The sequence below is a fragment of the Physeter macrocephalus genome, chromosome 12 (assembly GCF_002837175.3).
Source record: "Physeter macrocephalus isolate SW-GA chromosome 12, ASM283717v5, whole genome shotgun sequence".
NCBI classification, from domain to species: domain Eukaryota; kingdom Metazoa; phylum Chordata; class Mammalia; order Artiodactyla; family Physeteridae; genus Physeter; species Physeter macrocephalus.
Genome location: NC_041225.1, coordinates 13,158,469 through 13,168,948, shown reverse-complemented (window position 1 = coordinate 13,168,948; position 10,480 = coordinate 13,158,469). Strand labels below are relative to the sequence as shown.

The 10,480-nt window shown below is 51.9% G+C and overlaps 1 protein-coding gene across 1 annotated transcript in view; it reads right to left on the bottom strand.

The window, feature by feature from the left end:
• Window positions 1–3,060, bottom strand: part of LOC114487352 (uncharacterized) — a 7,640-nt gene extending 4,580 nt beyond the window's left edge. The window contains exons 1-2 of the mRNA XM_055089124.1: window positions 2,991–3,060; window positions 2,349–2,726 (exon numbers count right to left, since the gene is read on the bottom strand). Of these exons, the coding sequence (XP_054945099.1) occupies window positions 2,349–2,726; window positions 2,991–3,060 (448 nt within the window). The remainder of the gene's footprint in view (window positions 1–2,348; window positions 2,727–2,990) is intronic.
• Window positions 3,061–10,480: the final 7,420 nt, after the last annotated feature.

The window sequence follows — 10,480 nt, the reverse complement described above, 5'->3', positions numbered from 1 at the left end:
AAAAAAAAAAAAAAAAATGGAGTCAGACTCTTTACTGTACCTGCCCTGTTGAGGGGCCTCTAGATTCCATGAGGATGGACATTAACTTAATGTACAGAACTTAATTTTGTCTGCCCCATTCTTTTCGTAATGGCCAGCCCTGGTGGGGAGCCACTTCTGGCTCCCACTCCTCCATGTATCATGCTGTCTCAGCTTCTCCAGTAAGGAAGAAAACAATCCTAATAAACCTATGTTAGAGGCTTAGTTTATTAGAGGTATTTGCAATTCCAGATAAGAAAGGAGTGGGTACAGATGTGTCCAATGCCTAATTCAAGCAATTCCAAGCTCCACAGCAGACCAGTCCGAGAAACCTCCCTTTCAAATGGGAGAGCCTTTTTGAAACACAGAACTCAAGCAGCCAGTCCTAAATTAGCCAAATCTGTGCCAGGTCATTTGACGCTATGTTGCTCCTTCTTTTTAAAAAACTGATGTTGCAACCCCAAACCAAGCCCCATCCCAAACATCCAAGGCAGCACACTTCTTTATGATGTCCCAGGAGAATACATGAGTCCTCACACCCTGGAGAATTTGTTTTTGTTTTATCATATGCCACCCCAGTTAGCAAATGAGTCCTAAAATATGTACTTTACTTCTCTTTGGATAAGGCTTGGGTTTAGGCAAGCTCTGCATCTGTCAGCTCTCTCCCTGTACCAAACGTGGGTTTGATTACCTGATTTCAGAATCACTGGTCTTTAGGATAAGAATGAAAAGGAATACTAAAGAAATAGGAGGGAGGAGGGTGACAGAACCCCTCTTTTTTCCTGTGGGTATTTTATTTTGTACACATTACTGCGACAGTTTCCCTGACCTAGATAATGACGTGAGGAATGGCTATCGTTCTCTGCTGGCACACAGACAGTGCTGATGAAGGTCGTGATGCTGGAAAGCCTTTAGTAAGAACATCTCCATGTGTGAAGGGGGAGGGCTCAACTGAGGAGGTCAAGCTGGAATATTCCAGAACTCATAACCTGGGTCTCAAAGGTGCCAGAGAAAACTCAAACCACATGAGAATAATCTTTTGTAGACCTCTGCCAGGAAAGGAGATGCTTGCCTTTTCTTTCTCTCCAAGGGAAACCTTCATCCAATCTCCCCATCTTCCTCCCTGCTTCCTCCAATTCTGCCCCCAGCCTCAGGGCTGAAGAGTTGCTAATACGGTTGACTCAGGATTACTGCTCTGCCCCCGTGCCTGTGCTGCCTGTGACCCCCCCAACCAGCCATTTTAAACTCTTTTCTCTGTTTTACTCAAGAGCACCAGGGACTTTGGTTGTTAAAATCTGATTGGTATTAAGGTCGAGATTTGGAGGCTTGCGGGGGGGAAATTCTGCATAGTCACTCCATTTTACCAGGCACTAGCCTCACTGTTAAAAATCACCATTTGCTTTTCCTTTTGTCATTTCCCTTTAGCGCACATTTCCCCCAGGAAACTGCACGGGCTGGAGGATTTGCATATTCCTGGGCCCTCAGCCACACGGCCCCATCAGCACCCAAGTCCTATATAAATTAGACTATCTGAGATGTTTGGAAGGAAAACGGAAGTCAGCAAGAAGTGGTAACTGCTCCCACTTTTGACCTCATGACCTTGGGGTAGCTGTTCCAGTGAGAAACTAACTGAAGTGGACATGGGTTGGGAGAAGGAAGAGGCCAATGAAAGGTCTGAGTCTTGGGTGTGGTAAGGCTGCCGGGCAGGGCTTTGCAGTCACCTAGTCTGGAGGTGCCCTGACATCCAACCTTCTCTCCGGGCCCCGCTCCTCTACCACGTGTGGCCCAGCCACGGGTTTGGGGGCCATGAGTACCCAGCAGACCTACACTAGAAGGCATTTTCTAAATGGCTCTTGGGGCCATTTGATCTCTTCCGTCTGGTCCCCATACTCAGTAAATGGACTTTTGTTTTTCAATGTTGATGTGTGTGTGGATGGTAAATGATGCTTAACGACATTGAATCAAGGAGATGGCTAAAGAGAATTAGAACAGGTGACCTGTGGTTGACGTTGCCCCCCACCCCAAAGCCAGTGGAAAGTAGCCCCCATCCTCTCCAGGCTGTGCTGGCCCTGAATGGCCATCCTTCAGGAGCCTGCAGCCCTGTTACCTCTATTTTGGGGAATTTTAAAAGACGTAAATGGCTCCCTTCAGTTCATCCTCTGGGATAGGAATGGGTCTTGATTTGACTAAACTACAGCTTCCGGCAAATTATCTTCCCTGATGGACTAAGACAAAGCGTGAGTAACGAGCCCACAGGAGGGAAGAGAAAAATGAAGTGAGCTCTATGATACACCCAGATGGAGAGAGAAGACAGCACCGAAAAATGCTACGTGCCCGATGGCCCCCGCTCGCGGCCCCTCTGTCCTGGGTGCTGCCTGGCTGTCCTGGCTCCTGCGGGGCATCAGCTGGGGACCCGTTTCCCCCCGTGGTGCCCAATCCTCCCACCACCCACTGAAGGTCAAGTACCAAGATGCATCCTCTCCTCCTCACACTCTGAGCCATCAGGAACACCTCCTTGGCCATCTCCTGGGTAACCTGGGTGATTCTGTTCCCACTGTTCAGGCTGCCACCCTCTGGGAGAGGCAGGTCCACCTCCGTGTGCGGCCAGGCCGGACAGCCGGGGGAGCTGCCGGGGGTGCCGCTACGCAGGTGCTGTAAGAAGAAGACAGGGTGGAACTGATGAAATTCAAGACGCTCAGATCTTTGAACTGCAGTGGGGATGTTAATGGCTTCTTCACCATTTTTAAAAGAAGAGTGGGAATCAGGAGGGTTTCCTCATCCCCACATGCCAGCAGCTCTTGACCATCTGCTCCAAATACCTAGGAAACAAGCGAGAAGAGCAAACAATGAATCCCTACGGCTCTGTGCTCCTTTCACCCAGAATTTGCATAAACTGCAAGCGGGCAGACTCAGGTCCCCAGGAGAGTTACAAGATGACATTTTCTTTCCTTTGGTGAATTTTCAGGGCTTACCTGGGAGAATCTCTAGCTCCTTGAAGAAATTCGGGAATCCTTGAATGTCCCTACTTTGGGACAGTTTCATATCAATTATTCCATGTGAAAGGACTTTACAGTTCTGGTATGAATAATTATTTTTCCCCCATTAACTTGCTTATTCTTTCCTAGTGAGAAAAACAGCAGCTTCTGCCAACCAGAAGTGGGCGAGGCCATGTTATTCTTTTTTGGACCCTAAGTGGGGCCTCCCCTAAGCCTCTTCCAGACTCTGGAATCCAGACCAGGTGTACTGCCCTTGAAGGTAAACCCAGTAACAAAGTGTCAAGAGTGGCCTTGATCATCTCTCGGCCTCACCCACCAGATCCTGAGCTCCTGGGGGTAGGGGCTGTGCCCTGGGTGCAGGTGGGAAGGAGAACATGAGTGGGGGGAAACTCTGGGCCTCACCCACCAGATCCTGAGCTCCTGGGGGTAGGGGCTGTGCCCTGGGTGCAGGTGGGAAGGAGAACATGAGTGGGGGGAAACTCTGGGCCTCACCCACCAGATCCTGAGCTCCTGGGGGTAGGGGCTGTGCCCTGGGTGCAGGTGGGAAGGAGAACATGAGTGGGGGGAAACTCTGGGCCTCACCCACCAGATCCTGAGCTCCTGGGGGTAGGGGCTGTGCCCTGGGTGCAGGTGGGAAGGAGAACATGAGTGGGGGGAAACTCTGGGCCTCACCCACCAGATCCTGAGCTCCTGGGGGTAGGGGCTGTGCCCTGGGTGCAGGTGGGAAGGAGAACATGGGTGGGGGGAACCTCTGGGCCTTCCTACACCCTGACTTCTCCCCCAAGACCCCAACGTAGCATACTGATGTCTCAGAAGGGTCATAACGTAGCTGTTGGAAAAGTATGAGTGTGATAGCAAATTCTATCTAAGTTGGGAGATATAAGTTCATGATCCTGTTTGGTCTGAGGCTATATATGTAGCAAATATTTCACCAGGAGAGGAATGGAGATCAAAGGATAACTGCTCCAGGCATGTGTCCCTTCCACCCCCACCTGGTTGGCCACTCTGTCCAGTCTTTGTCACGCTCCTCTCACTGCCGAGCACGCAGGAAGGGTGCTGGGCTAAAGATGAGAAATCAGGAGACCAACGATCCCAGGAAGGGGTTGGATGAATCACATCATTTGGCTGTAGCTGTAGAGCTCAGGTGGGTGTTTAAGCGAGCGGTTGCCGTGTGACAGACAAGGGGACGTATGTGAGTCTGGGACCACGAGACCGTGGAGGCTGGGATCTAAGTGACCTGCCCTGCCCTGGGGTTGTGGGCACTCCGCCTTGTGGTGCTTGGCCCCAGGCTTGGCCCAGGGGCAAGCAGAGGCAACAGCTGCCAAGCATGTGGGGAAAGCCCTGATCATTTGGGTTTGACTCAGAAGTTGTCCAGATGCTGAGAACAGCACCCAGCCAGGTGGGTGGCTGGAGGTGGCACAGGGCATCCACAGTGAAGGCTTAACTGCAGGCTGTTTTCCTCTCCAACCATAAAGTATTCACTTCCACATTGGGAGCACATCTGAGCACAGGTGTGCACCCCCCGGGCTAACAGCCACTTGCAAACCAAGTTCACTTCAGAGCTCTTATTGCCTGCAATGTCCTTCCTCTCTCCCCTGGCAAATACAAATCCCAAACTGCCTTTGAAGCTCAACTCAAGACCACCCTCCTCTCAGGAGACATCTAGAATATCTGCTCTATCCCTCCCATTACCATTTTGCCCCAAATTTGAACCCCTTCTGCCCTTCTAGGCTGTCTTTAGCATCCCAGCAAGCAATCTAAATCACTTACCGTGCACCTGCGATGCCCCAGACACCGTGCTTGTCCTGAAGGATCTAAAGATGAGTAAGATGAAGTCCTTGAACTTTAGCGGCTGAGAGTTTAGACTTTCTGTGCTAGTGCATATTGAGAAGTCACCTGGCTTTTTTTGTATTACGTCTTCAATTAAATAATCCCCCACCTTCTGAAAACTGTTTGTTGGCCTCGTTTTAGATAGGTTGGGATGCCCCCTGACTGCTGGGAGGGGCCAGTCGGAGCCTTTTCTGGAGAAGGACCAACACACTGAGGGCCAGCAGGCTGCCCAGATGGGGCCCGGGATTATGTGACATGAAGAGAAAGGCGAGAACTCAACTGAGACTAAGACTCAACCGTAGTGACTAAAAACCAGGGTGAAAATGGCAAATATGGGATTTGGTGGACCTTGAGCCAAGGGATAGGAAACTAGGAAATATTCTTTTCAACTCATGCCTCGTATTCAGCTGTCAGGGACCTTAAGCATCCAAAGCTAGCAGTGTCTCCAGGCTCTTCAGTAATGAAGGAGGCTAGGACTGTTGGAGAGCCCATAACTGGAATAAACAATTTCCAGATTGTGACTTACAAGTGCCCAAAAGATGTACCTTCCCAAGGCCATGCCCTCCCTCAGGGGCTCACAGTTTGAGGTGCTGTTCTGGGCTGTGTGGAGGGTGTCTCCACCCCCCAGGAGCCCCAGGGAGTGGGACAGTGGAGCAGACACACACCATGGATGGTGATTCTCCCTTCTCCAATTGCCCTCCCACCCGGGGGTAGCCCTCCCAGCAGGACCACTGTCCCTACTGTCCCCTCCTATGCACTGGAATCACGTGTATGAAGGAGGATGCTTCCCTGGGGTAGGAACCTTGGAATGTGAGGCCTTGCTCTTCACCCAGAGAAAAGCAGCCTGCAGCGGGAGAGGTGACACCCCTTCGTGGACAGGAGGGGTGATGGGGGCTGAATGAGCCTGCTGTTCTCACCATGCTGGGTGCCAGCTGACCCGGGCGGTCAGTTCTCTGAAATGCTCATGTCGGGAGGCTTTGCTGAGAAGGGGACTGTGTCAGCTGAACTGAGAGAAACAGAACGTGTTGTCAGTGAAGTCAGCGGCATTAAGTACGGGTCAGAAAGACCCGGTGGAAAAACAGATCAGGAGGTGCTGGCAGGACGTCTGAATTCATGAGACCAGGAGCCACGGAGCAGGAGAGATGAGAAGACAGCGGGAGTCTGAGCAAAGACGGCTTAGGCAGCAGGACCAGGGGACTGTGCCTGCCGGGCTCCCAGCGAATCTGGGAACAGGGCCTTTCTCATGCTAATGACATTTTAATGAGAAAAATGAAGTAAAGAGTAATGGGGTGGAGAAACACACGGTCTGGTCAACTTTATCTTGGGAGAAAGCCCAGGGAAAGGTTTGCGGGGGTGGGGGGGGGGGAGTCTGGGCAGCCAAGCATAAGGTCACGAAGGGGACAGATCAGGTTATGCACAAAACGCTGGGCTGAGCACATCTACCTGGGAACTTCTTGGGCGGCCACTGCCAACCTATTATATCTCCCACAGTTCATGTAAGTAAATCAAATGTTTGGGCTCCACAATCCCTGACACTGTCTGGTGCCCCAGAAGGAAACGACTATACGTGGAAGGTGTTCAACAGACCCAGAAGCCTTCCAGTAAATCTTTCTTTTTGCCTACGAGGATTCAAGTTGGATTCCGGCCACTTGCAAAGCAAAGAACCCCTGACTGGGGCAGGGGGGTAACATCGTGGCGCTCAAGGTGGCATGAAGTAGCCGGATCCACGGGAGGGGTGCTGTCAGTCACAGCAAGGGGAACCCCCTCCAGATGGGGCCACGGGAAAAACTTCATGGAAGTCAATCATTATAGGCCCTACCACAGGGCACTAATTATGTTCCAGGCAAGTGCAAGTATTTTCCATGGATGCTTTCATCAACCCTCTGCCAGGAAGGTATCAATGTTCCCATTTTCTAGACTAGGATCTTCAAGTCCAAAATAGCTAAGAAACTTCTCTGAGATCTCAGAACTTGGAAATGGTAGAGGCAGGCACAGTGCAGGCAGTCTGGTTCCTGACCCTGGATTCTCAAAGGGTGCCCTGTGCTGCCTGCCAGATGTGAATTACACACGTGGGCACCAAGAGAGCTTTTTCTGGAGCTTGACAGGGGGCTTTGGTGACTAGGAAGAAGGCTGAGGTGGGGGAGAAGGAGAGATGCTGACTTTCCTACCGTGCCCAGGTCTGCGACTGTCCCGGTGATGCCTGGATCAGCAGTGCAGGTCCCCGCTGAGCTCCCCGCGGTGTCTCTCGGAGCAGCACCCTGAGAATCTACACTGCTGGCTTCAGCGGCTCCTGATGCACCCTCCCCACGGTGGAGCTGGGGCTGGGTGGGGTCCTCTTCATCACTGGGCTTCAAGCACTGGGCCAGGAGTCTCCAAGCCTTGGTGTGACCACCTTTCCAGGCCTGGAGCTGGGCCACAGCATGGTGGGCCTTGGCTGCCCACTCCTGCTGAAGCCAGTCCTCTGGGCATTCTCGGACCACAGGGACCCGCTGGGCTACCTCCTTGGTGAGGACAAGAATGCTCTCCAGAGCCATGAGAAGGTCTTCCTGGCAGGGCCCAGACTCCTGACCTCCAGCCACAATCCCCTGCGCAGCTTGGATACCAGACACCATTCTTTCCAGAGAGCCTTCTGGCTGGCTCTGGGGGTCTTTGCAGACAGAGAGCCTTGGGCAGAAGGCACCTTGGAGGACACGTTCATAGTCTGCATTGATGCTGCTGAGGTGGCCAGTCAGGGCCTTGGCTTGAAGGGTGAGCTCCAAGCAGAGAAGTTCAAAGCGGGTGGACAGGCTGGGAGATGGTTTGGGGAAGGAGGCCAGGATCTGTGCCACATCCAGCAGAGCATCCGTGAGCACATGAACCTCCCTGCACAGAAAGGAGATCTCACCCTTTACCTGCTCATCCCCACACAGAAGACAAGACAGCCTAGCAGCCTCTTGTAGCCTTTGAGAAACATCTGCTGCCTGAGCCAACCCTTCCTGCAGCCCCTGCTGGTCCTTCACAGCCTGTCGCAGGGGCAGTAGGAACAGGCCTTGTCTCCCGCTGAGCCTCTCCAGGCACTGGAGCAGGTCTTGGACAGCCACTGACCATAGAAGGCACCCATCCTCAATGCTCTCCTCCCACGACCTGGGGGCTTGGAAACCATCAGAGGCCAGAACTTTGTCCAGAAGGTGTTTGGCATGGGTCTCCGCCTCCTCCAATCTGCCTTGCACTTGTAAATGTGCTTCTGGATGCCCAGTTGAGTCAGAATCCTTCTTACCCGAACTTTTGACTGCTAGTTGAACCACTGAGGCTAAGTTCTGCTGAAGCTCCATGAACACTGTCATGCTCTCTTGAAGATCAGCTGCTGGGTTGTTGCGAAACAGCTGTTGACACAGAGAATACCAGTCACCAGCTATGGCTGCCAAACTTTGCCTGGTTTCCCTGGTCTTCCCAGACAGTTGGAGAGCCACTTCCAGAAGCCTATCAGTTCTAGCAGTTGTGCAATGTTCTATCTCCCTGGCTAGGTCAGTTGCAAGCGGGCAGACTCAGGTCCCCAGGAGAGTTACAAGATGACATTTTCTTTCCTTTGGTGAATTTTCAGGGCTTACCTGGGAGAATCTCTAGCTCCTTGAAGAAATTCGGGAATCCTTGAATGTCCCTACTTTGGGACAGTTTCATATCAATTATTCCATGTGAAAGGACTTTACAGTTCTGGTATGAATAATTATTTTTCCCCCATTAACTTGCTTATTCTTTCCTAGTGAGAAAAACAGCAGCTTCTGCCAACCAGAAGTGGGCGAGGCCATGTTATTCTTTTTTGGACCCTAAGTGGGGCCTCCCCTAAGCCTCTTCCAGACTCTGGAATCCAGACCAGGTGTACTGCCCTTGAAGGTAAACCCAGTAACAAAGTGTCAAGAGTGGCCTTGATCATCTCTCGGCCTCACCCACCAGATCCTGTGCTCCTGGGGGTAGGGGCTGTGCCCTGGGTGCAGGTGGGAAGGAGAACATGAGTGGGGGGAAACTCTGGGCCTCACCCACCAGATCCTGAGCTCCTGGGGGTAGGGGCTGTGCCCTGGGTGCAGGTGGGAAGGAGAACATGGGTGGGGGGAACCTCTGGGCCTTCCTACACCCTGACTTCTCCCCCAAGACCCCAACGTAGCATACTGATGTCTCAGAAGGGTCATAACGTAGCTGTTGGAAAAGTATGAGTGTGATAGCAAATTCTATCTAAGTTGGGAGATATAAGTTCATGATCCTGTTTGGTCTGAGGCTATATATGTAGCAAATATTTCACCAGGAGAGGAATGGAGATCAAAGGATAACTGCTCCAGGCATGTGTCCCTTCCACCCCCACCTGGTTGGCCACTCTGTCCAGTCTTTGTCACGCTCCTCTCACTGCCGAGCACGCAGGAAGGGTGCTGGGCTAAAGATGAGAAATCAGGAGACCAACGATCCCAGGAAGGGGTTGGATGAATCACATCATTTGGCTGTAGCTGTAGAGCTCAGGTGGGTGTTTAAGCGAGCGGTTGCCGTGTGACAGACAAGGGGACGTATGTGAGTCTGGGACCACGAGACCGTGGAGGCTGGGATCTAAGTGACCTGCCCTGCCCTGGGGTTGTGGGCACTCCGCCTTGTGGTGCTTGGCCCCAGGCTTGGCCCAGGGGCAAGCAGAGGCAACAGCTGCCAAGCATGTGGGGAAAGCCCTGATCATTTGGGTTTGACTCAGAAGTTGTCCAGATGCTGAGAACAGCACCCAGCCAGGTGGGTGGCTGGAGGTGGCACAGGGCATCCACAGTGAAGGCTTAACTGCAGGCTGTTTTCCTCTCCAACCATAAAGTATTCACTTCCACATTGGGAGCACATCTGAGCACAGGTGTGCACCCCCCGGGCTAACAGCCACTTGCAAACCAAGTTCACTTCAGAGCTCTTATTGCCTGCAATGTCCTTCCTCTCTCCCCTGGCAAATACAAATCCCAAACTGCCTTTGAAGCTCAACTCAAGACCACCCTCCTCTCAGGAGACATCTAGAATATCTGCTCTATCCCTCCCATTACCATTTTGCCCCAAATTTGAACCCCTTCTGCCCTTCTAGGCTGTCTTTAGCATCCCAGCAAGCAATCTAAATCACTTACCGTGCACCTGCGATGCCCCAGACACCGTGCTTGTCCTGAAGGATCTAAAGATGAGTAAGATGAAGTCCTTGAACTTTAGCGGCTGAGAGTTTAGACTTTCTGTGCTAGTGCATATTGAGAAGTCACCTGGCTTTTTTTGTATTACGTCTTCAATTAAATAATCCCCCACCTTCTGAAAACTGTTTGTTGGCCTCGTTTTAGATAGGTTGGGATGCCCCCTGACTGCTGGGAGGGGCCAGTCGGAGCCTTTTCTGGAGAAGGACCAACACACTGAGGGCCAGCAGGCTGCCCAGATGGGGCCCGGGATTATGTGACATGAAGAGAAAGGCGAGAACTCAACTGAGACTAAGACTCAACCGTAGTGACTAAAAACCAGGGTGAAAATGGCAAATATGGGATTTGGTGGACCTTGAGCCAAGGGATAGGAAACTAGGAAATATTCTTTTCAACTCATGCCTCGTATTCAGCTGTCAGGGACCTTAAGCATCCAAAGCTAGCAGTGTCTCCAGGCTCTTCAGTAATGAA